Genomic DNA, 26,899 nt, shown 5'->3' with positions numbered 1-26,899 from the left:
TTGCTGTTTACCTCGCTCTCTTCTTCTGAAGAGTGTTGTTACAAAGCGGGTGGTTAGAGATCACCTTGCAAAACTGGTACTTGGTCTAGAAGCTAAAAATCTGTAAAATACTGATTGTTGCCCTGTTTGTGCTAAAAATAAGTGAGAATGTTTTGTTAGAACTTTGGTTATGGAAAGAGGAACTGGGAAAAGGAAAGGCAATGACAGCACTGCATGCAGTCAATGGTCATTTTTGTTTCATTTTTAACTAGGGTTTTTTTTTTCAGTGTTAGTATATTTGTCAAGCTGCAGTAACCCTGCATATATTGTTTCCTCAAACAAAAGGTTTGAACTTGTAGTTACACTTCGGTTTGCTTTAAAATCGCAGCATACACTTTTCCAAAACATTCTCTGCACATGCAATTATAAATAAAGATATACCTCCTAGATAAGTAGGTGTTTTCCTCATGCAAACAAATTGCATATGAGCGAGCTGGAATAAAGGTGAAACTCAATAATGGAGTTTCTGTATAGAATATGATGGCAGCATTTTTGTTAGGTGGGTAAGCATGTTTTGAGAATCTCCAAAGTGCCAACTCAAATTACAGGAAAGAAATAAGGTCTGACCCACATCACTGGCAAAACTCCTGCTGCTCTGCAGAAGCAGCAGTTTCTGGTAATAGCATATGTAAAATAAAGCCTGAATAAATCTGTCGCTGGGTTGTGCAGTAGCAGTTTGACACGGTATGTTTTGTATTGTTTCTCTTTGTGAGTGACACCTTAGGATTGTCATTTTAGCATAAGTTAGGATGATCAATTGCCAGAATTACTTACCAGAAAGAGGAGGCTATTGAGACAAATTTGATTAAAGCAGATACAAAAGGATGAGCTGTATTGTTTTGGGAGAATAATTTGCAGTACGTCAGAATGTTATCTTCCCAAAATAAAACTGTCAAATTAAATAGAAATAATATCAAAGTGGAAATAACTTTTAAGTAGGATAATTTCACTTATACAGAACTGTGTTCTGAAACAGTGGAATCTGAAAAAGTGTTCCCTTCTGATTCTTCATCTACTTAAAGTTAAAATGTTCTATTAAACATGTTGTTAGGGCTGTCAGATGCAATGCATCTTCATTACTATTAATATCAAAGGAGTTATCCTCTGTGGCACAATGACATGTGGAAGGAATGAAATAAAATCAATTTGTGGTAGTTGAAAATCCATTATTATAAAGTATATTTGCAGATAAATGACATCCTATTAAACAGGAGTGTTTTACTGAGTTCTGCTGCATTGACTGTGACAGAATTGTGTGCTGCAAGTGTGAAAATAGGTTGCTAAATGGAGACTGTATAATTTTGGTGCTCAAGATTACCTCATTTCTGCTAAGCTTACAGTTTAAATACCAGCAATATAGAAATGGGTGTAATGCTTTGTTGTGTTTTAATTTCATTTGACATGTCTCTTATTTAATATTTTCTGGATATACTCACTGTGAGCTTGCTGAGAGTAAGTACTAATGCAAAGTAACCTAAAACGCTTCAGAAAGCTCCCAGCACCCAGGGAACCTCTAGGATCAGTTCTCCTCATTCCTGTGCATGTTCAGATGTGGAGAGTTCAGAAACCAGAGGGCTAATGCAGAGCCGTTAGCAAAAAATATTCATTGAATTATTATTAAGGTTGGAAAAAACTTCTAGGATTATCAAGTCCAACCAATGATTCACTCATTAATGGTTCACTACCTAACTCAAGAATGTAACGTTTGTCTTGGGTCTTCTCACGTGAAGACTTCTCTCTGAGTGCCTAGAGAACCTAGATCCACTTTAGAAAGACTGATCCATTAAGCCCTTAAAGTTCAGGCACAATTTAGGCGAGCAATTGAAAGCTATGATTCTACTGCTCTTTCTTTGCAAGAGCTTAAAGAGAGGGCCATCAAACAAAAGATTTCCTCTAGAATTGAAGAAGAACGTGGTAATTCTTACATTGCAATTCACAGAATCACAGAATGGCTCTGGCTGGAAGGCACCTCTGCAGGCCCTCTGGTCCAACGCCCCTGCTCAGCAGGGCCATGTCCAGGCACCTTTTGACTGTCTCCAAGGCGGGAGATCCTGACTGAATGTAAGACCAGGTTTTCAGGATAATTTCTTCTTCAGATACCTGAATGGTATTTGCAAAGTGCCCAGAAGAGTTAATGTTTGGTTGTTAGGCTAAACTGCCCTCTCCTTTAAAGTTTGTGGATTGGAGTTGAGCGCTTATGAATATTGCTATCGTAAGGTTAAGTGGTAATTTTTGATCAGGACTATGCGTTGCCCTCGGAAGAGGTCAAGTCAAAAGCAAACTGTCTGAAATTAGTGTATTTGCCTCATCTTTAGAGGTGCAGAAGTGGTGGTACTTCAGCTTAAGTATCTATAGTGTCAGGGACACAAGTGTAAAGGGCCCTTCTCAAAATCTTTTGACATAGTTTATCAACCTAAATCCTATAAAACTAATAGTTTGTTTTACTAAACAACAGATGAAGTTTATTCTAGTTTTACCATAGCATCTTCAATTAAACACAACAAAAAGAAAAAAAGAAAGACCCAAACAACTTAAAACTGTACTTCAGATTTTTAGGCTACCTGATTGTTACAGATTTGCTTGTCACTGTATACAATCTGGGCTGATAGAACATAGTTCTTCAGTGTAACATACTGAGCAGCTGTCACTGAGCATCAATAATAACCATCCATCTTCATATTTATTTACTTTACCTTCCTCTGGTATAGTAGAAATAATGGAAAAGAACATTTTCATAGTCTAATTGCCTCCCACTTTGAAAGTAAGCCTGGTAATGTCATCTCAATGTTCATTTTTCCGTAACTTTTTTCCCTCACCTAATGTCTGTCAGGCAGAAGGGACCATTATGCTGTGACAATGTTATATTTTATTTTCCTTGTGTCTTTTAGAAGACTAAGAGCCTGTGCAGTGCAAAGAATTCACTTAAATGGACATACAGAGAAAATATATATAGATATCCTGTAAGTTTATCTTAACAGGCCATGATTGTCCTGGCTGATGGTCTAGTATTTTAATACCTCTTTTCTTCTCTTTTTTTTTTTTTTTTTTTGTTACAGTTACTCTTTGTGAAATTTTTATTACTCTAAAGTGTTGGGATTTTTCCAAGGGAAAAGCATCTGATAATAGGGGGAAAACTAACAATGTTTTGGGGTTTTTTTTTGCCTATTGACAGTTTGTGAAGTGCTGGTGGTCTAGGCAGTAAGTTGGTCTACCTATTCCTTCATTTCCCCAGTACAAGCACTTTCTGTATTTCCTTGACAGTTGATCACATTTTCAAAATGAAAAATTAGAACACTGAAAATTATTTTTTTCCAAATAATTAGCTGTGTGATCTCCTCTCGACTGTCTTGTCCTTTGTGTGCTTTTCAAAAGAGACATTTTGAATTGAAGTCAGGATGGGGATCTCTCTGCTTTCCTCATGTAAACCTAATCTTTTTCTACACTCGTAATTACTCTTCTGTAATTGCCAAGGGAAAAGCTTCATATTAACCACATCCACTATTGGGAGGGGGGTGATATACCTTTCTATCCATTTTATTTTGTGAGCACATAGACAATGCATCTGTTAGTATATGTGCATTGAAACGGCCAATACAAGCTTGATTCTGCCGTCTCTTGGTATTAGTCATTGAAGAATTGGACCACAAGAACTATCCTCTTTGCGTATTGTCTGTGCCAAACAGCGTTCTGACAATGGAGAGGATGTAGCCAGAAAGAATAAATTCATAGCATTTCAGTCTCGTTCACTTGCAGTGTCTGTCATCTTGCCCAGATTTTGAAGTTCATAATGTAGACATCTATATCGGAGCTAGTCCTGTAACTTTCCATAGCAGACAACACAGAAAAATAGCTCGTCTTTAGGCAGGCGCTGGTTAAGTGAATTGCACCTTAAAAAGTATGTATTTGTTTCTGTTGTTCATAAAATGTTTTTAGAGTGACTAAGATCAAATATAAATATTTGCATTTGGTCAGGTCAATCTTCTTTCAGGTTCCAAAGCCAGTGCTGTCCCTTTTTTGTTATTTCCTTAGTGCATTGATCGCCTGATCTTTCATTTTAAGATAATCTAATTTTGTTTAATAACAGATTTCTCCCCTGAGAACTAATTGTTTATTCACTGTATTACAAATTCATCCACATTAGTCAGCACAGCTTAAATTACTACAGTCGTTTAAAACCCATTAAGTGTCTTTTCACCCTGTGTAGCGTATGTGAAAACAAATCAGAACTTCCCATGGTAAAGCATACAGCTTGGATGTATATTTTTAAAAAATTCAGTGGTGTATCTTTTTCAATTATTCTTGCATAGGAATGACCTAAATATTTGCCTCAGAAGAGAGGCTTGGATATATTTTATGTTAAGGCAGAATGGTTAAAAGGTGCCAGAAAGCCTGAACTGTCAAAACACAGGATGATTCCTGTCACAGGAGGAGGTCTAATTCTGTAAGTTAATTGCTTCCTTATCTATAGGATCATATAGAAGGTTATCAGTAAAGAAATGATTGATGTGTCATCAAACATTTCAGTTGCAGAACCACCAGAGATACTCGCATCTATTCAGTTGCACTGAGCCTTAAATCTTTCCTTTGGGGAGATTAAAAAAATCTTTTTAATCAGCTCTTCAAATGACATAATGAATTAACCGTTAAGAACTTTTGTTCTGATAAATAATTTTAAATTCCCAATCCATTAGCCGTAGTACCTTTATGCCGTTGTTCAATGTGCTTACTGTGTGTGTACATAAACCCTTTCTTAATTTGACCTGAGGCTCCTAGGGTATTTTATATTAACCTGGCTGAAATAATAAAAATACATTATATTCTTAAAAATAGGCAAAGAACAGGAATATTATTAACTGTGGTGTATCTGTAGCTGCCTGATGCCCTAGGAAGACTGATTTAACTTCTTGAGTGCATTGTTTACAATACAGTAGTGTGGAGTATTGCGCGCTGTGAGGTAGAAGAAATTAGAATTAGATCTCAGAACTAAAAATATAACTTTGAAACAAGTTATAAAAACGGTTTTATATATTTTATGGGCTGCCACCAGCACATAGAACACTTCACCAGTCAGTCATTTTAACATTTAACTTCTAAAAGCAATTTGGCTTATGCAGCAACTTTGGTGAATTTTAATCTAGTATGATTGATACAACTGCTGCTCAATACAGCCCAGCTTTCCTTCTTAAAAGGAGCATACTGATGTTTGAAACAACAAGCTGGATAAAAGTCCTTGGCCAGAGGAGGGTGGCTGCAGAGGGGTGATGGAGATGCGGGAATGCTGGCTCTGCCTCAGGTACAACGCTTTTGGGACTGCCACAGCAATGCTGGCAATCCCATGTGTGCTTCTTCCTCCTGTTCTGCACCTGCGTAGGTACCACCAAACCCCATGGAATAAGCCTGGTGCCACCATTAAGTTTTACAGTTTATCTGTGGTGTATGAAGACAAAAACCTTGCATGGAAACTGTGTGTCTATAATAGCCAAGTTCTACATCATGTCTCTGTGGACTGCCAGGCAAATGGAGAGGAGTCCGCCTTTTTTGTGTATGTGAATGTCCCAGCCCATGCTTTATGTTGATACACACATGTTATATGTGGGAAGGACCGAGGTTCAGAAATGTTTGCATTCGCAATGCTGCCCACCTCCCTGGGGCTGTGGGATGAGCATGGCCCTCCATAGGAAATCTGTAAAGAAAGCGTGTATGTCAAATAGCAGTGCTGGCATTCTCCTCTATAGCTACGCAAGAAACCCTGCCTGTGCCAAAATGATAACTACATTTACCCATTCTTACTGGTTGGCTCAACTCTGCACATCATTCCCTTATACAAGGCTTCTCCAGCACAGCAGCTGTGAAAAGGGTGCTGTGTATCTAAGCCATCTTGTTCTACATGGAAAATGTGAAAGAGAGTGAACACTGATTGACCAGTGGATGTTCTTTCTAGCACTGAGTCAATTCCTGTTAGCAGTTTTAAGTGTGAGGAGGCTCACAGTGCCAGTGCTGTGTCTGCTACGAGGACCTTTAAGTCAACCAACTGAAACTTTCAGTCTCCGTTCCAGTTAGTTCGGTGTTTTTTTTTTATTTCTGCATTTGCTGAAATTCATGGCTCGCCTGGTTTGTTTTGTCAATGGTATTTTGGAGTTGTTCTTCCTGAAAAATCAATTTTTGGAAAAATAAAGCAGTTGGATGTGGTAGTCCTTAGCTCCAGTGAACCTAGGAGAGTCATCAGGTCCTAGACATAGAATTTTATAACTCAATACTGGTGTGCTGCAGCCTTTGAGGCCTTTAGCAAAGCAGTGTTTTATTGTTAAGGAGGATAATATTCTGTGTATCTGTTTTCCTACCTGTTTGTGCACCTGGGCCCAAAAGATGCCAAGTATTTTATGTTCCAAAGGAATCCTGTGGAAGTTCTGCACGTTCACAAGTGTGCACAGTCTGCACTTCAGAAGTGTCTTGCATGGGAGGGTTAGGTCAGGAGACCAGTACTGCCCCGTGCTCCCTCATTTGTATTTATTGACTGCTAAGAAACTTAGCTGCTGAGTGCAGAGTTCTCTGGAGCATTAAGACAACAGATATCTCAGAAGGACGGGGCAGATAACTAATCATAAAGTTGTTTATAGTGATTTTTTTTTTTCCTTCTGCTTAGTTTTGCAATGCTGGAGTAACCAAATCTCTCTCTCCCCCTTCCCCGACCTTTAAATTTAAACGCTGTGACTCTATATAATTTCATGCAAACATAAATCTTGAAGCAGTAATATTTCAAGGGTTGCGCCATCTCTTCGTATTATGAATTCAGTGGCAGGGAACAAAGAGAAGGAAAATCCATCTCAGTTACAGCTTTTTTTTGTTGTCAAAGAGGCTGCAGAAACTGCTTCTCAGCATACTGAATCTCATGAGATCTTCAAGGGCGATGAGAATGATTTGCTTCAAGATCTTCTACCCCAGCACCAGATTTGACTGTTGGTTACATCCTCCCTGGTCCTTGGTCTGTCTTCATGACAGAACCAAAGTAAAGAAACCATGGCTTCTATGAATCCAGTGCTGATTTCCCAAATACGCAGATGTGCACTATGGATGCAGTCATCTACATCTTTCCAGAAAATTACAGGTTTGGGGTTTTTTTTTCCACTTTTTAATTCCCCACGTTTCTCTGTAGCGGTGAATACTTTGCTATCCTTAGGCTGAATGAACTCTCTTACCGATGGTGTCTGCCTGTTGTATTCTGATTCCTGTTCTTAATGGAGTTGTGTGATATAAGATCTATTTTATTTCAAACTTAAGCAATTCCGCTCACTTGAGATCAAGTAGGCTGTTTCTGCTTTTTCCCTTGACTTAGTTTATTATGCAGAGACATCTTTACACTTGAGCACAAAGCTTCCCTTCCAAAGAAATCCACACAAATGCTTATGTCCACCCAGTGAGCCAGCCTTCAGTGATCATTTTTGGTACACAGCTAGGTAGTTAGCAAGTTCTGTCTTCCTCTCTCTTCTCAGAAACTTATACTTTAAGAATGGACATTAGTATTTTCATGGATGAGATGAAAATGCAGGTGATCCTGCACACTTTCAGTACTGTCAATATAACCTAAGCTTGGCTCTGTTTGAGTTGATCCATCCAGCCATGAAAGCAAAACCTGCCATTCCAAAATTTATCAAGTAAGTGAAATGTGTGTCAAGGCAGATCGAAACCTTAGCGTGCTCTATAAGATGTTCAAATCTACTGGATAACGTGTCTCCACTGAAAAAGCTTTTTCTAAGTTTCAAGATTAGTACTTTAAAAGCTGCTTCTTGTTGTTCACTGAGTAACAACGTTCAGAGAGCAAAAGGAAGATGGAAGTTGAGAGAAGGTACTCCCTGGATGTAGATGTTACGAAGTTAATGCACCAGACCTGGGCCAGGGTTCTAGCTCTGTCTGTGGCATGCCTGAAGGCATAATTAAGAACAGTTATGTGCTGAAACTACTTTGCACCCTGCTGGCAGTGTATCCCTCAGCTATCCTGTCAGCCATTCTCTTTCTTTGGATTGGAAGCTCTCTTGGTCAGAGGCTGTTTTTGTTCTGTGCTTTTTGTTTAAAAAGCACTTTGATAATACAAATAGTAATAATGCAATTGCAGCTTACCACAGAGCTGTGCAGATTCATCACTGTACTAGTGGCTGCTGCAAGATCTATTCTGGGCTTTTGCAGATGACAAGTTAGCCATCCAATTCCTCCTGCTACTGGAATTGAATACAATTTTCACCTCCAACAAATAAAAAACACACTGCAGACAGATCTAGAAATCAAAGAAATTAACTGTAAAACACGATACCAACACTGGGCCTGCCTCCTTCCTGATCTTCAGTCACATCAAGAAGGCACAGTCTGGTAGAAGTAGGACTCTATTTCATTAGTGTCTTTTACAGAAGAGCTGTATGGGAACGTAACCTGTTGAGTCTGCAAGAAATCAATGCAACTACATGACTGATTCTTGGATTATGTTTACAAAACAAAGTAAAAGACAAGCAGTTGGTTGACAGCATATATCTAATCCCTCATGGAATAACAATGCTCTATCTATTTCCAATTCCAGTTTATTTTTCTGTGCAAACTTCAACACTTCAACAAGGTAGAAGTGTTACTCCCTATTTAAAATCATGTTTGACAGAGCATAAAAAAGTTATGACCAATTTTTAAAAATATGTACTCCTTAGGAGATTCCTTCTGATACTCTACAGACCTGGAGATGAGCTAGTATTGCTCCTTAAATTGTAGTTTTATATCTGGAATTAAAAATTAAATACCATTTTATATTGCAAAAATTATACTACAATACCTTTGAAAACACAAATAGTGGCAAGGACAAATAAAAAGTCGGTGCAGAGTGAAAGGCTCCATGGATTCATTCCAACCCAAGTCAGTAAATTGATGTGACACAGGCCCTGCCGTGCTGCACAGAGGTAACGGGTTAGGTCTGGGAACACCGGTTGCATTTTTGTGGAGCTAATAAGCCATGCAGCTCTATATCAAGCTCCCATTCACTTGCCCTTTCAGTGTTAGCACTCCTGGGAATAACCCAAGTGTCTCCGCTCCCATTTTAAAGCGAACTCGGACTAAAGATAACTCAGAGTTGCCTTTGATAGATGGAACTATGAACTAATGGAACTGGAAAGGAGGCTGAAAGATAATCTTGTGTTTATATAAAAAGTGGGGGTTTTTATGGTGCAAAAGGTTTCTCTTGTCCCTTGGCCTTTCTCACTTCCTCTGTTAAAGGTAATGGAAATTATAAAAATGGTAATCCTGAAAATATCCTAAAAACAAGATGAATACTAAAATATACTTCATTTGTACTGTAAGCTGGTTTGAAATTTAAGCTGACTATGAAAAATACCATTTTACATCAGGAAAGTACTTCATTTTACTGACTGAGGAGGCTTCTTAATAATAAAGAATTATTATTAAATTATTATCAAGAAAGAATATTGTGCTTAGTTCTACACCATTTGATGAGAAATATTTAGAGAATGTTTAGAGACGCCAGAATAGCCAGGAAATGTCTGAGCAAAAAATGAAAAAATAGAGGCTAACGGATTCAGTAAGTAATGATGACCAAAGCAGAAAGCAATAGGCTGCTGATGTCTGCAGGGTATAAACTGTGAGGATGGAAAAAAATATTTAACGTAAGGCAGGGAGATATTTAAGTGTAGGCTGAATAGCCAGTAAAAGTGGCAGAATAGAGGCTAATATCCAAAAGGAAGTGAAAGAATTATGCAAGTCTTTAAAAATTAGATCTGGCAAAAGGGTATGAAATATGCTTTTGGAAGGAATATAATGTTGGCAGGGAATTTGTACTAAGATGTATTCTCAGTCTCTTACAGTATAATCAAATGCAGAGCTCAGTTTGGATTCCTGTGTGTCGGTTTGAGTCTGCAAGTGTAGAATTTGGCCAGCTGAGATATTTATCTATGTAGATCTAGTTTCTGTGATCTTGTCTTCTAGAAATGCAAACGCTCGTGCAAAAACAGGAAAGGTGTGTGTTTACACTTCTAACAAAATCAATTCCCCCTCGTTTCTTTCGTTCATGTCCCATGCTTCACTAAAGTCTTGGGGTTTTTTTTGCTGAACTATATCCCTTAGACTAGGTACTATGTAGGAGTCAATGAAACTGTCCACGTTTTCATTAACCTGAATTAAGTTCCTATCATGTCTTTTCTGTGTCGACTGCATGTAATTGTAAAAAAAATGCCTTTGAGAAAAGTTAATCTGTTATTTTATGCAAGCTTCTCTCGCTCGCTTTCTCCTGTCATTTCTTTCATGCTGATGTAGCAGGGGGATTTCATTCAGCAACTTTAGAACTACTCACAGAGAGAAGGAGAAAAAAAAAAGAAATATTTGTGACCCTTAGCTTGTGAGCAAGCTGAACACTGAATCCTCAGCTGTTTCTGACATGAAGCTTTCAGGTAGAAAAAGAAAATTAAAATCATCTTGGTCAAAGAGTTGGGGTTTTTTTCTGTCGAAGGTGGAGCTTAGAGAGATAAAGAGCTTTTAGTATGCCTCACCTCATCCCAAACTTAGGGACAAAGGTAGAAAGGCACAAACCTAAGAATCATCTATGAATGTGTTGTGTCATCGGTGTGTTGCCCAGCCTGCGGAGTAGTCAGTTCACTTAACGTGCCAGCGATGTGGTAACACTGTTGTGCTTTTACTAAACAAGGAGAGCAACCAGCTCTGTTGTGGGTTATATAAAATTTAGAGGGTTTGAGTCTTCATTTATTTGCACTTTATTTGTTCTCTGGTATGTAAAACTAAGCATTAACACAAATATTGTGCTTGTCTAGAAGCTTTAGTCTTACTGGGGGGGGAAGTATAAACAAACCCCAAGTGTTTCTCTTTTTGGTACCAACATTTTAAACATAGCTTGTAGTGTCCAACATTTCTTTCACGTTACCTAAGTAGCAGCTGGTAATACCTTGGTCTGTGGACTTGAGATTTCCTGTGATCACGTAACAGATTTATAATGTGGTTGTAGCCACTGTTAGTCAGTGATGGCTTTCTAAATGCTGGCAAAATATTGTAAAAATTTAAATGCTTTGAATTTTGTATGCTCTGGAAAAATAGATAAATACTACCCACTGTTGAGCTGTGATCATCTATATAATGATGTAGACAAAACTTTGAAATCTTGTTTATTTAAAAATCTGGTGAGCAGGAAGTGCAGGCTTCAGGGCTTACATGGACAGGTGAGTCTTAGTTATCCAGGCTCAGGCACTGAGGTCCGGAGAATACTGAAGTTGAAGAAAAAAATAAGACTGACCTTTTATTGGAAGGCCATATTCACAGACTGTTGGAGTTCAGTGTATACAACACCACCACCCCATTTTTTACTTCCATTTCCTAAAGAAATCTGGTATCTTTGATGTCCCTCTTTGTCAGTCCAGCAATTAAACTGAAAGAGGGTACATTTAGATTGGCCATAAGGAAGGAATTTTTTACAATCAGGGTGGCGAGACACTGGAACTGGACTCGCTGCCCAGAGAAGCTGTGGATGCCCCATCCCTGGAAGTGTTCAAGGCCAGGTTGGACGAAGCTTTGAGCAACCTGGTCTAGTGGAAGGTGTCCCTGCCTATGACAGGTGGGGTTGGAGTAGATGATCTTTGGTTTGGGTTGGAAGGGACTTTCATTCTATGATCAATATAATGATGTTTGGACCTGCTGGCCAGATTCAGTCCAACGTGACAGATACAGGCAGTTCTCAAGGCAAAATAAATTCCTGCTGGCATTCTGGAGTTCAGCATGGGATAACACATGCATACAAAGCAGTGTCAGCACTGAAGCAGAGGTTTCAGAGTGAGCTCTGCATTTATCCTTCACTTTGACCTGCCCCTGGCTAACCTGCATGCTGTGTCTCGGAGCTAGCGATAGCACATACTGTCCCTTTTTCATCTAGACGGGGCGTGTGGGGCAGAGTGTGAAGCAAAGGAGGTGGCTGCTTTGGAGACCTGATGGGAGGGTGGGTCCTAGGCAGCAGCGTGAAAGGGAGTGCAGGCTATTGCTCTGTGGGAGCAGCAATTTGGGAAACAAATCTATAGGAAACTAGGTTTTATGGAACAAATTTCTTGCTTTGTATGCAAGTCATAGGTGCAGAGGTAAACCTGAAATCTAAACTGCATCTCTAGAAGTGTTGGCATTTTGGACAGAGTAATGTAGCCACTGACAAACTCAGAGTGGGGCAGGTGTAGTGACCCAGCTTGCAGTTTCCTCTGCATTCAGGTGTGGCCACTGTGGCCTCTGCTGCTGAGCGATTAGGCCTAGAAGTTCTTCTGGTGTTGAACCTTCTCGATATTTTCATCGTTCAGCAGCACACGTTGCCAAAGAGGGTAAAAGCACCCTACGGAGCAGAACCAGGCAGGGTGCGATGGATAAGGGAGCACAGGCTTTGCCGTAGCGGACAATCATGGCCAGACCATGCAGCGGAGGACTGTCTTGCTTGGAGTCCTTGTCCTCCAGCCAGACTCTGCTGGCTGTGCATGTTGACTGTAGTGAAATGTGGAGCTGGAGCTGGTGTGTAGGGAAGCATTAAATAAGAAGCAAACATGCTGTTGATAATGAATGTGGTACTAGGAGCTTGGATAAAAACTTCTGTTCTTTCTGAGCTGGATGACTATAAAATATATGCACCGTTAGACTGAATAGTCATGCCATTGTTTTCACTTCTATGACAAAATATGGTGCATCCTGCCAAACAAGTTCTGAAGCCGCAAAAGAGTGGGCTGTGTATTGAGGGGGTGCAGGGGTATAAATGCTTTTCATCTGAGGATACTATTTGAAGCCACGTTTTTGAGGCCTAACGTTGACTGGTAGCTAGACGAGTGTCTACATGAATCAGTGAACAACTCTCACAATTTATCCACTGCTGATGGGATGCAATGGAGACAAGCCAGACTAAGCAGGCACAATAAAGTGGCCCAGAAGTGAACTGGAGCAGGATCTGAACTCCCCTGTTACCCTTGAGAGATGGCCTGTCGTGCTCGGAGCTGAGGCAGCTGCGGGGTGTGTGTGTGTGACTTTGCAGTACAGCTACCTGAATGCTTGTGTTGCGGCTAACAAACCTCCATTTCCCGCTGTACTGGCTCATAACAATCACCAGATCACAAGAACTTAAATAGATAAATATGACCAGATTTAAAATGCGTTTTAGAGTCGCTTTGGTTTTGGACTCTGTTATACTCTGAGAATTTACCTCTTCACACCTGGTGTTTCATAAGTAGATAATGTGTTAGGCAAAATTGCAAGAACCAACAGGCTTTCTGTTGAATCCTGTCTGAGCAAAATCCAGGGGGAAGTATAATATGGAGTAGTAGGGTGTTTATTAGTTCTATTTCAATTGGCTTGGTGGTGTTTTTTTGAACTTTAATTAAAAGGAATGCAGGATTTTATTTCTTTTAACTTCAGAATAACAGGATCATTTAGCTGTTTAGTAATAGTAACCTCTTTCATCAAAGTACAGTTCAATTAAGAGCTAATACAGAATTTCATACAGAATCCTGAAAACAGCAGGCTAATTACTTTATTAAATAGTATTGGCACCACATATTTGAAACCTTCAACTTACCTTGCCATAATTAGCTTATTCTTAGCCACTGTCTCAACCTCCAAGAAGCTAGAAGCTGGTGAAGGAAGTTAGAAATGTTTCTTAAATCTCTTGGTTGTACAAATGATTTACCTTGATGAAAGAGCCTAATTACTTGAAAATGTATAATTGGACCATCATCAAGATCATTATTGTATGTGAGATTAAAAAAAAAAAAAAAATCCAAAGGAAGACCCAGTAACATTACAACTGTGTGCTGATGAAAAGGCTTTTGATTGAAATCATTTGACCCAACATTTTCCAAAGTGGCTACTGATATTTTTAGTATCCTTCAGTGGACCTCAAATGCAGATACTTAGTTACAGCACCTGCACACATAAAGCTGTGGCTCCTGAATTTTCTGAAGATCAGGTCCCGTGTGTCTTTCAAAGGACACTGAAAAACCAAGATGCAGGTAATTGGGCTCCCACCTGATACCTCGTCTTACTGACACCTTGAAGAGAAGCGGGATTACCCAGTTAATGGTGGTTATTGAATTTATTGAAAAGACCCACACTGACTTCTTCAACTGGGCCTTAATATTATAGGGAGTTGGGTAAGATACTCAGGCAAATGGATCTGGCAGACAGTCCAAATTAACCCAAGCAATCCGTGGGACCTTTCCCTGTCCTGCACATTTAAGAGTTGGGCTCCAAGGCATGCCTGTTTAACAATTTAAAAAGACAATTGCTGCAGTAAATGACAATAATTTTTAAGTAACTGAAACCAGGTATTTTGTTTTGTCTCCAAGGAATTTTTGCACACATTTGCTGTCTTAAACTCTACTATGTTGCATGGCCCTTTGTAAATAGGCATCCTGCTGGCATGTGGTTTTGAAGAACTTGGTAGACTTACCAAAATCCATCTTTTTAATTGAAGAATAATTTGTTTCTTGATGCTACTGTATCTTAATAAGCAGGTCATTGTCCCCCCACTTTAATTTTGTTGTACAAAGTAGCAGGAATAGTTGTCTTCAGCTCACATGGAATCTGATATTTTATAAACTTGAACATACGTAGTATCAACAGTTTAGCTTTTCCATCCCTGTTTCATCAGTCTTTGTATTTTTGCTGTATTGTGTCCTTTTGGACACCTTGCTTCCACCAAACTGTAAAGCAGTGTCCTTTCCCCACTTACACAGTGTAAGGTCTGTTTATAATTTATGGTCTCCGCCAGCTAAACACTTTGCGGAAAAAGCTGAAGATTATCTTTTGTTTCTTCTCTTGCCCTCCCTGTAGTGTCAGCTTTGTTAAGAGAGTGCACAGTCAAAGAAAATTTAAGCATTCTTCTCCTTGTGTCTGAAGGATATTCAAAATATTTTTTCAGATACGCCCAGTATACCCAAAGCAATTATTCTTTCTGCTGCATAGATTAAATGTTTATGGCTATGGGTGTCAAAATGCTAATCTTGGAAATCCAGAAAGAAAAGACATTGAATTTTAATGATGTTCCAAGATACATAATTTATCATGGGGGAAACATTTTTCTTCAGAAGCAAAATAATCTGTCTAATAAAATAATGATTCCCAGCCATTTGGGAGGGACCTTCATTGAGGCTGTCTTCTGTTTCTTCTTGCCACGCTGCTTCCAAACACCCCAAATTCTTGCTCACTGCCTTCCCATCCCTGATTGCTGCCATAGCTTCTTGAACGCCTGCCATCACGATCTCGGCGCTTCTCACTTTCAGCTCCCCCCACCACACTGCTGCTGCAACATGCCTTGTGGCTCTCCGCTGCTCCCTCCACCTCATCTCTCCCTTCGCAGCAGTGTGTCCCCGCTCCTTCCTTTTCTGCCATCGACCTCAGCAGTGCCAGGACAAACCTGGGACTGATGATCAGGCACAGCTTGTTAGCCTGGCCTCTGTTCTGTGCCACACCGTGCCATGTATTGCCTCTAAAGTGCATGCTTTGCTAGTGCTTCTAAGCTTAGGAACTGGTATATAAAACATGATAAAGCAAATCTCAAAACATATCTGGGAGATTCCAAATACTGACTGCTGAACTCTGAAGAGAAGCACAATGCTCCAAGAATTATAATTTTTGTACGCACCATACATGTAAACTTCAGTCACTTATATGTTATGTTCCTCAATTGTCTTTTCCATGTGCTCCCCAACTCTCTTTTTGTTTCTTTTATTTTCTTCTCTCTTGTATTTACAAGCGAGTTTGCAATGTGGATAGACACTTCAGAAAAGTTCAGGTTCTGCAGAAGGGGAAGTTTGAGGGAGGCACGTGGTGTGTGTATGCCTGCACTGGCAGCTGCAGAACCCTTCTCAGGGCACGGGTGTGCTCAGGAAAGGCAAAATGATGTCACAAAAAGTGCAAAGTGAAAGGACGTCACATCAGTTACAGCTCATTAAACCCCTATATTAAGAACTACACTCAGAAGCTAAAATGGCTTTAGTTCTGTTTCTTCCCTCTCTTGCAGGGATTAAACTAAAGAGGAAATACGGTACAGAAAATTAAAGCTACTTCTGCATAAGAGCTCCCATAAAGGGGCTTCTTGTGCTTAACTCACGTCCTTTCACATTACACTTTCTATTAATTTGTTTTACTTTTTCAGAAGTCCTTGCCTGTATTAAAGAGCCAGTTATGATGTTAGAAGTTTTCCTCAAAAGCAAAGTAATTCCTGATTTAATGGCTCCTTTGATAGTATTGTTAGACATGAAATAGTAAAGCAAGCATTGAGAGATGAGATCTGATTCCTGAAAAAAAGGGGAGGAGATAGGCTTTTTGGAAAATTATGAAGCTGACCTTTCTTGCTTTTGTTACTGACATGAAAGCATGTAGTGATTTGAAGTTTAAGATATTAACGCTGCAGCATTGTGAGGCTATGTCTGTCTGCTTGCCAATTCAGTTAAAATCCATGTGATTACAAGTAAAATCAAGTGCTTTGAACTATTTTGCTTTTCAAGTGGCTAAGTTGTTCAACAGCTTTCGAGTAAGAAAATAGTCGTAAATATGTTGGCGTCACTACAAGAAGCAGCCATCCTTCCTTCTTGGTGAAGCGGAGCATTCTTGATTTATTTGTTTGATCAGCCAAGATGTTGGGGTCTGAAAATTTTTGTTGATGCCAAAGAAATTACTACTGTCTGTTTAGCAAAGACAAGTTGACACTTGTGACTTCTCTGTGACAGACTATAAAGTGAAATCATGTAAAGAGATATTTGAGGACAGGAGGCTGGATGGTTTCCTGGCTACGGAAATGGGAAGCAAGTTTGGCGCTATGAGTTTTACCTTTGGCTTTACTGCTGATTCACTTGAGCAAGAGCTTTTGACAACCCGTGTCATCTGTCTGTGCCTCTGTTTGTCCTGTCTGTAAGGGAAGAAAAATAAAATAAAAATGTTTCCTTTGTTAATAAAGTTGATACTTTTGAATGAAAAGTGATAAAAAGAGTTAAAAATTGTGTTTGTCAAGAAAGAAAGAGGACATCTGTACAAAGGCAGGAATTTTCAACCATTTTCATTGTGTGAATATTTCAATTAAGGAATAATTCTCATTGTTCATTCTGTTCCATTTGTGATCTTACAGTCCATTTTCTCCTTGTCAGTCCCATTGGCAATTACAGCAGCTTACATTTGCTGACATGTTTCATCAGATTTTAAACAGAAGTAACTTAAATTGGATGATGCTTATTAATTATCTGAGAATCTGGCTTTATTTACAACATACACGACTTCTTGTATTCCTTTCATTATACAATAAACTTGTCAGATGCAAGGATTGAAAGAACTCTCACTTGTTGTCGGGATAACTTTTGTCTGTTCCTTGGATTGTAACAGGGCCTTTTTCTGAGACTATTTTGCACTGTTAGTGAAGGGGGTCTTCGATCATATATTGAATTATCACATTTGGCTTCTAGCTCAAGGAATTTCCTGAACCTAGGATGTGATCTTAGGAATAGTTGAAAAGTACTCTGTGGTAGCTATGTACGTGAAAGTGATTATGCACCCAGCAATTTATTTTCCTTATAGTACCAGTGGAAGTATAACGGATGCACTGAATAATTATTTATAAACATATGAAAGCTTAACTAAACATTTTTTAAAGTATGATCTTCAGTACTCGTGTAGTTATATACCATCTCATACAAGTACCCAGAGGGGCTGTTCATAAACCAATCATAAAATATAGAGAAAATATCACCAGCTTACCTTCAGCATATAAAACAACATTTAGAAATGAAATTTCAGGCTTTTCGTCCCCCTACTTTTCTCTCTTTCTGTCTTTCTGATAGTAACTCACAGCAATAGACCATCTGCTAGTATATATTTTTCATGAGTTTTAACATTTTGTTTTTAGAACCTGAAAGATGAGTAAAATGTCAAGTCACCCAGAAAATAATCATAGGCATGACAACTCAAATGTTATCTCAGCTTGTCTGTACAAAAAGCGGTTCACAGCAGGTCTGTGCCCTCCCTCTTTGCAGACAGAGCAGGCGGAGCAGGTGAGCAGGAACAGCGTTGGTATTAGCTGATACATTTTTGAACACCAACACAAGGCTTTAGCAGGAGATCTCCTGTTGATTTTAACGAGAGTACTGCGGCCAAAAAACCCAACAGCATCACCTTCAAAGTTTGTTCTGTAAAAGGTGAACTTCAGACTTCCTTTAGAATGTCATGATTTTCGGAGTATCTTACCATGACTGGTCTAAACAAACTGCAGCCATCCGGCAGTCATTGAGGCAAGAAGGTGGTAAGTACGCCAGCAAAATTAATTCCCAGCACAGAAGTAAACTCTGTGTTGCATTATCATAGAAACGTCACAGGCTCTTTGCTACCCTTCTGCCTCCTCCCATTTGAAAGCCTGGGTTTGCGACTCTCCTGCCAGGCCTGTAGCTGCAGTGTGCCGGGGAGGTGCAGCAAAGGACTCCTTCCAGGTCACCTTTCTCTGGTGTTTCCAGCTGCTCTTCATTTTTCCCATTCTGGTTTTCTGTCATGTTGAGACTAGACTCGAGCCAACAAGCTGAGAAGGTGTTAGAAAGGTATAGGATGAGACCTTCAGCTCAAAAAATGCTTGCAGCTCTTAACGTAATTTGGAGGGAAAGAACTATGCAGCCCATTCGTGCCACCTCGCTGTCAAGCTGCACTCGGGATATCTTTCATTCAACAATATGTACTGTTAACATAAGAAGATAATATAGCCATATCACTTGCCTCCTACATTTTTAACCGTGCAAAGATAAAATTATTTCATTAAACAGGTTCCCAGCAGCTCAAGGATGGCTTTCATAATAAATCCTCTGCAGATTTGCTACTTTTCATTAGAATAAGAAGTCTCCTTGGTGATCTTTGCACTCTCAGCCTGTGCAAAAGCCCTTGCTACAGTGTTGCAAGATTTTTCTCTTAATATTCCACTTCAGAAGTCTCCAGCTTGTTTTCAATTATCTCCATTCTGTGCTTCATTTTACTCATTCCTTTGAAAAGCTTCTTGTTCGCAGGACTTTTTTCAGGTTTTCCAGTGAAAGGAGATGATCTTTACCTTACTAGTACTGTTCTTTGAAACTGCCTGTACTGTTGTTGCTGGAGCTACACTGCTGAGGAAGGCAGTGGGAGAGGCGAATTACTTCCAGATCTGGGAGGACCTTAAGAAAGAGGAGGCAGAAAAGTGATGGTTCTTTCACAGATTTACTTTTGTGATTAATATATATTTAATGAATGTACTTAGGCATAATGTTCTGGTCCACTGAAATGGTGAACAAGGCAAGTACTGCTGATGACTCAGAATTTAAACCACTCATGTTTTATCAGTCGTGTCAGCAAAATTCAATTTTGGAGCCCTCCAGGACAGGGACAAATGACTGTCTCTCCTATTGCTGCAGATCAGCTCCCTCAAGCACCAGCTTCCCTGAGCCAGGCAGAGCTACAAGGTTAGTGAGCTTGCTGAGGCCTCCCTCAGATGCAGGAGTAGAGGACTGGAGAGCTGCTGTGTTCCACTTCGGGCAGCACCGCAGGCACAGGGCCAGGTGGAAATGCTCAGCTCTGGAAAGGGGGTGCTGGGAAAGGCGAGCACAGAGCAGGGACGGATGCACCAGCGGCCACCTCTTACTGGGAACAGGAGCTCAGCTGGGCCTGCTGCCTTGGGGCTCTCTTGAGCTTGGTGCACAGGGGAGCCTCTGCTATTGTCACCCTTTGCCTGATTTTTGTCACTGTAATGTTGTAGGTATGATGGTGTAAGGAAACAGGCTTGACAGAGGTTGCAGGTAGAGGTCATACTTTTATTACAACGGACAAAGATGAGCCCTGGAAAAGACCTGAAGAAGAGCTCGTATGCCCAAAAGTTTCTCTAATAAGGTGGATATCACCTCCATCTGTTAAATAGGTCATATTTTAAGTAACTGTAACTTGAATATGCTATGCCTACATCTAAAGCTGGACTTGGCTTCCGTGCTAATATTTTGTCATTGCCATTCCGGTTAAAAAATAATTGTAGACAAATTACTCATATAATGAAGATGTCCAAAGAAACTGGAATTAAAATTATGGGCTCATATTTTTCAGGGCACCAAATTGTCATTGAGTTTCAAGAGTGGGGAGTCTATTAGACCTTTAAACCTTTGAATATCTGAAGTGATTTTAATCTTTTTTGATCCTTTTAAATGCACTCCCCTTTCATAACATACTTAGAGTTACTAATTTCTGACAATTGTATTGCTTTTAATCACTATATAATAGTGATTAAATAATAGTATTGCTTTTAATCGCTATATTAAAATCATTGTGCTATAATTGTGCTTTGAAAACTCTCTGACTTCTGATGTATATTTTCTTTTTTTTCAAAGGTACTGCATGAATGCCTCTCTCCAAGAGTGTGTGTGCTGTAGCCAAATTTATGTAAACCTGTATAAATTACCAACTGTCAAGCACTCAGTTGAAGGCAGGCTATTTGGAGGAATTCCTCCAAGTCTCATTTTAGAGGAGGCTTTCTGCTCTTATGTTTTGTTCTTGCTTTGTAAAGTTTTGTTTTGCATTGGAAAGCTAGGTTTCTTTGTTACACCTGGAAAACAGAGAGAGAGAACAACAGCAGAGCATAAGAGGTTGGGAGATAACTCCTGAAAGTAATATGTAAATCTTGGGAGTAACAAATCAAGAAGAGCATATTGAAATCAAGGAATGAAGCTGTATCTGATGAACAATAGCTTTCCCCTTTCTTCCTGCACGCTGTTTTTTTGTTTGTATTAATTTAGTGCAAGTACATGTATGCTGACAGCCAGCATGTTAGCTGTCTGAGAAATGACGCAGAATTTGGGGGAAGTTAGGATTAAGTTCTTGGATGTGGAATAGGCTTCATCAAGCTTCCCTCTTTCTGGATTTTCTTCTTTCATTACTAGTAATTTTGAAACATGGCTAAAATGCTGTGTATGTACTTGACCTGATCTAGAGAAACGTAATTCTAATAGATGCTGTTCACCCCAATGAATGGAGCAGCGGCTGGGGGCGCAAGAGATCTGAATTTCATTCCTGGTTGTGTCCCAGGTTTACTGAGTAATCAGTGGAAGATCTTTTCTCTGGTGTGCGCCTTTGTTTACCTATCTCATGATTCAGGGAGTAAAACAGTATTTAGTAGCTGGTCATCTTTATGAGGAAAACTATGGAGTCTGCATGCTGTCTTTAATCTTTACATGGTAACAAAAATATCTGTTGTTACTCTGTCAAATATAAAGAGCTATTTTTGAATAACAAAACCAACTGAAAAGACATATACCTGTAAAAATATTTCTATTGTTATGTTAAATTTCTGTGCCAGGTATCATTTTCTACAGATATGTTTATATGGTGGGTTGTTTTTTTTCAGGCCCTGCTTGACACTCAGAATCTTTTGAGAGCTCAGATTACAAATTTTACTTTCAACCTGGGATTTTCAGGGAAATTTTATCACACAGGTAAGAATTAAATACTAAAATCGCTTTCATTTTGATGGTGTTTTTTGTAGTATGAGGAAAGTAGGAATGATGGAGACTAAGGGTCCAAATAGAGTTTTCTTCATAATAGGATAACTAAAAAAATAATATTTTTCTTTCTTCCAGGTTGCTTTGGAACATACATTTGTATGATTTACCAAATCACATTTTTCTCCTAAAGTTATGATACAGGATTAACCTTTTATTTGAGCTGTAGTCTGTCTGGAAATAACCATGTAGGTAGAGTCTGTAATCATCTCTTTGCAGCAACATTTCTCTTATTTAAAAAAAAAAAAAAGGTGCCCATTCCTTGCATGATAGTCCAATAAGTAGAGTGTTGATGTGGAAGTAGGGAAGGCAAGCTGTAGTTTCTAAGACAAAAACTAAGCCTTTCAGAAAAGTGTTCTGTTGAACTATTAAGTTTCCTGACTAAGAGGAGATTCCTCCTGCAAGGTGGGACATGCAGAAGTGGCAGAGTCATAGGGCCAGGAGGAAACCTTGCAAGAAGCAGCCTGAGCTTGGGATGACGGCTTTCTGTGGGGGTTATGTGTTACGTATGTGTCATATATGTGTCACTGGGTAACAGTAAAATCAATCCTGATGGTGGAATAAACACATGTCTTACTGTTGCTTTATAATGTCATTCAATTTGAACTAGCTCAGACACTCACTACAGAACCTCTTCCAGGAGATGTGGAGAGGGTGGCATGCAGAATAGGTGAACTCAGTTTTTTTCTGCAGCTGTTTCCTGAGCACATAGAGAATTTAGGGTGGTAATTTTAGGTAGGCTGGAACATCTTGGTATGAGGCACCTGTAATTCTAGTAAGCTGTGATGCCTGCATTAGGTGCCAGTGTGGAACAGGTTGAACTCCTCCTCTCCTTTTATTAAAATTCAGTTCCTTTCAACCTGTTGTTGAGCAGTAAATTCCACTGATCAAATGAAATTTTCAATTGAATTTACTGAGAGATCTGTTGAGCTACCACAGTTTATCCTTTTGGATAGTTTAATCTCTTCTGTAGAGATATAGCAATATGTATTACCCTTTAAAATAATTTCATACTTAAAGGACTGTAGAAATAGGGAGAAATAAAAGATTAGGTATTAAATAGGATGTGATATAGAAGAAAGAAGGTGCTCTCTACTGTCAAACAGAAAGACGACAACACATGCAAAATAGGACAACATCAGAGCCTGGATGAGAGAGACAAAAGACAACACAAGAGAATGTCAGAGTTGAAGGATGTTAATATGAAAAGAGGGAAGTGAAGGGACATGCTAGCTGAGACTAGGAACCAAAACTGGATTTCTTCAAAACCAGAGAAAGATTTACGGAGCTTGAAAAAGCTCAACTGCTGTGCATGTTACATAACAGAGGGATGAGTGTGACTCTTCTTGTGCTCAGCTGTGCACCTTGGGCAGTATTGCTTGTCATATTATGAAGAGAAGAGGCAGCAAAAGAAGTCTGTTATTTAGAGCTGAACAGCTGGAAAGGAAAGCAGCTGGGGATGCACAGTCTCTCCACAGGTCCCTCTTGGGCTCAGCAGACTTCAGCTAGACTTGGTAAATGTCCAGGTTTTGCTCCTGCAGTCCAGGTGTCACCTGCACAGTTCAGAGAGACTAGAGATGTCTTAACTTTTTCACATTCATTATTTCATCTGCTCCATCCATTCCCATCCCTTCCTCCCTTTCTTTTGCCTAGAACAGCCCAGGAGAATGGTCCTGTCAAGTTTGTCACCTGCCAGTGTCTCAGCAGGCAGAGACACTTCCCAGACCATTTCCTTTGCCTCAGTTGACAGTTCAGGTGCTTTGGAGGGAACATGCACATGGGTTTCCTGGGTTTGGCTGAGCAGGATTTGGCAAAGGAATTGCATGTTTGTAGTACACGTTGACCCAGTTACTGGCTGTAAACTGAATGAGTTGAGCCTGTCTCCATTACAGCCCTTCTCTTGCTGTAGCTTTCTTCCTTTCTTGATATGGCTTCTTCTCCCTGACCTGGCTATCGTATGACCTTTAGGCACTCCCGTCACTTTCTTTGATAGCCTGTGAACATCCACAGGGCCCCACGGACCAACGTGAAGTCCTAAAATCTAATGATCCTACAAACACTGATCCATCTTTATGTATGTCTGCCCACATTTTTCATTCACTGCTGTAGTTCCCTCAGAGGCAATGAGGAATAAAATCACAATAGTGAAGGTATGTCAGACAAGGTTTGCTGAAGGAAAGAGGAAAAAGCAAAAGGTGTATAAGGTTAGTGAGAGTATGGCCGTACGGGTGCAGAAAGCATCAGAGCTGAACATTTGGCTAAAAGACTGAATAAGGAGAATAGATGTTGCAAAGTGCTGAGAGAGAAAGAGAATTTGTCAAGTTGTGTTGATCGCTGGTGGGAGTAGGAAAATCAGAAAAAGGAAGAAGCAGGCACACCATGAAGCTGTGTTAAGCTATAGGTCGTCAGAGCTCAGTTCATACAGTCTTTATACAGCAGCCCATTAAGGGGTTATTTAAATTTGGCTGCCTTTGACGGGGCTAGCCTGTCATTAAAAGTGCACTGGGACTAGGATAAATGTCTGGGCTTGGGGTTGAGGGGGTGTCCTCTGATCTGCCAGCTAATTAGACCCTGACACTTCCCCGCCGCAAGGTGCTGTCAGATACCTGGGCTGAATCTCTGTGAGTATGTTATACAGAGCCGAGGCACGCCCCGAGCACCGAGAGCGGGTTGTCATTGCCCTCAGATTATGTGAATGGCCCCTGGAGTGCTCAGGATCCCGGCCAGCCCCCACTGCCTGCACCCGCGGGAGCAGGGGCAGGGGCCTGGGCCTGGGCCTGGGCCTGTCCCACTGGGAGCTTCCCTCACAAGCTGGGAGGATTTACGAGTGTCAAAGCAGCCAGTCAGCTCAGGGTTGGAGGGCAGGCCCTGCCACTGGCTTATTTACTGCTGTAGCTGCAACCCAAGAGGTGTGGTAAAACAACAGGGCCGTACGCTGCTGCTGGAGTGATTCCTCTTCATCAGCACCGCAGTTAGAAATGGCTGCAGGGCCTGCTCCCTGCACCGCGTTCTCAGGAGCAGGCAGGAGAGCCTTGGAAAAGACAGGCCTGGGCCTGAGCATTAACTAGGTGAGCTTCAGCCACCCTTTAAGTCTCTTCAAAGATGCAGGTTTCTGAGAGCTCCCAAACAGGCTATGAGCAGAAAGGTAGGAATTAGTGGAGAAGAGAAAATAATTGTATTACGCATAATATTTTGAAAAGGCTGCTGGGAAAAAGTACTTCCACGTATTGTAGGTAACAAAAGGAAAAGAAGTTTGACTGGGGAGTGAATTTACTTTGGATACGGAATACCAGAAACAAGTTGTCAACATTTTAATTTATACTGCCTATTAAACTGTCTTGTATACAATTTCTCTGATTCTGTCCTTTAGCTACTGATGTTACTGATATAGCACATGCGTGTGAGGACAGTGTTGTACCATGCATTCGAGATGCCATGAAAATGGGGCTCTCAGTCTTTTACATGGCTATAGTTACTTCAGGAGAAGGAACGTGTACTTGGAAACATTAAAATCCTCAGTACTTTAAATGGTCACATTTTATTATGGTAATTTCTTATATTTTCAAACATTTGTAAGAATATAACGGAACTAGAGACTTCAGAGATTTTTTTTTTTTTCAGGCACTGAAGAGGAGGATGAAGGCGATGACCTGCTGTTGAGGTCTGTAGATGAGTTTTGGTGGTTTCCCCATATGTGGAGTCACATGCAGCCTCATCTCTTCCACAATGAGTCGTCACTGGTGGAGCAGATGATCCTCAACAAAAAATTCGCCCTAGTGAGTTAGATTTTTGCATTTTATATTGAATTTAGGTATTCAGAAACCATTATTCCTATTTTGTTGGAAAATCAATCCTTGTAGAATTTCTTTTAATTTCAATGAATTGAAGAAAAAAAGCTGTGATACAGTGCTTTTTGCAATCACTGTTTTGTGCTATGAAAAGTCCCTTTCTCTACAGTTTGGATCTCCTTTGCAATTAAGTTTGAGTTATTTTAATTACTTTATGAAAAATTATTAATGGGAAAATTATTTCAGAATTAAGAATTAATATGTTCCCATCTTGAAAAGTCAATATAGATAAAAATTTTTCTGTTTCAGTATTTTCCTAAATAATTTTTTGTCCAAATAACCCATTTTCTGGATTAGAAAAAAATCCATTTTTCTGAAAGAATAAATATTCCATCAAAATGTGTAAAATAAATTTATGAAAACATTGCATGTTAGGATTAATGAAGTTAGCCACATTTTCGAAGATACTTTTCTGCGGTGATACCTAATAAAATCTTGTTTATTCACTATGGATCAGCTTTATTAAAAACTTGTTTTGAAAAGCATTGCCTTTACTAACTAATTATTCACAGCAAAACTCTGAAAAAAGTGAGAACATAAGAAAAAATAAAACCAAATCTTTAGGCCTGAGGGTACTAGAGAAACAGACGTACCTTTTCTCTACAGTTAATTTCATACAATAAAACCAAACCAAACTGCCATAAGGAGTACTTTTTTTTTTTAAGAAATGGTCCAATGTAAAGACATAAAGAAGTGTTATATCAGAAGATCTCTGCAAACATAACTTGTTTGCTGAAATACATCTACTCTTCCAACTGCCTCATTTTACTTCTCCCTTTTCCAAATATACTGGTTGCTCTATTGCTGGTAGGTAATGACTGAATTTCTTGAAAGAGCAGGGGGATTTGGAATACCAGAACAAAAAAAGGTGCACTTATGGGGATGTGTCAGTGAGTGTAGGAGGAAGGTATAGACCTAGAATATGAAGCAATTAAAATCTGTATTTGAGAACTTTGCTTTTAAGTAAGGTATATGCTTTCTTTTGACCAAAGATTTTACCAAATTTACTGTAAACTACGGTCGTACTCAGTACTGGCCAGCTCAATTTTACTGTTTCCTTTAAAGAAACATTGTAGTAGAAGTTGGAACCATGAAAATTTAGAAATCCTGCATCCAAAATTCCCTTTTTTTTCTATGACTCTCTGTTCTATTGCAAGCTCCCTGAAAATTAAATCAGTTCTTGTAGTTCTGGTGTGACCTAAGACATCCTCTGGGATTAGGCTACAGTATGTAACTATTAAAGTATGATGTTAGAATAATTCATATTCAACCCTGTTTTAGGTAACTTCATCAATTTCTAATTTTTTTACTACTTTCAATGTTCTTAATACTTAGAGGTACCTTACATTAAATGTTTTTCATGTCTGAAGCTATGTATAGACATATAGACATGAAGCTACTCATTATGTTTCATTTGCTTAAAGCATTTAAATTAATAACAAAGATAAGTATCCTGCTTTT

General features: G+C 39.5%; 1 protein-coding gene across 2 annotated transcripts in view; it reads left to right on the top strand.

Annotated features, from left to right (window-relative positions):
- Positions 1-26,899, top strand: part of LOC104043995 (bifunctional heparan sulfate N-deacetylase/N-sulfotransferase 3) — a 75,740-nt gene that overhangs the window by 10,115 nt on the left and 38,726 nt on the right. For both annotated transcript variants that reach the window (XM_064450560.1, XM_064450559.1), the window contains exons 3-4: positions 21,437-21,524; positions 25,212-25,366. In XM_064450560.1, coding sequence (XP_064306630.1) covers positions 21,437-21,524; positions 25,212-25,366 — 243 coding nt within the window. The remainder of the gene's footprint in view (positions 1-21,436; positions 21,525-25,211; positions 25,367-26,899) is intronic.

This window comes from Phalacrocorax carbo, chromosome 4 (assembly GCF_963921805.1).
Source record: "Phalacrocorax carbo chromosome 4, bPhaCar2.1, whole genome shotgun sequence".
In the NCBI taxonomy this organism is placed as follows: Eukaryota; Metazoa; Chordata; class Aves; order Suliformes; family Phalacrocoracidae; genus Phalacrocorax; species Phalacrocorax carbo.
The sequence above is the reverse complement of the archived record's forward strand: the minus strand, read 5'-3'. Positions and strand labels throughout refer to the sequence as shown.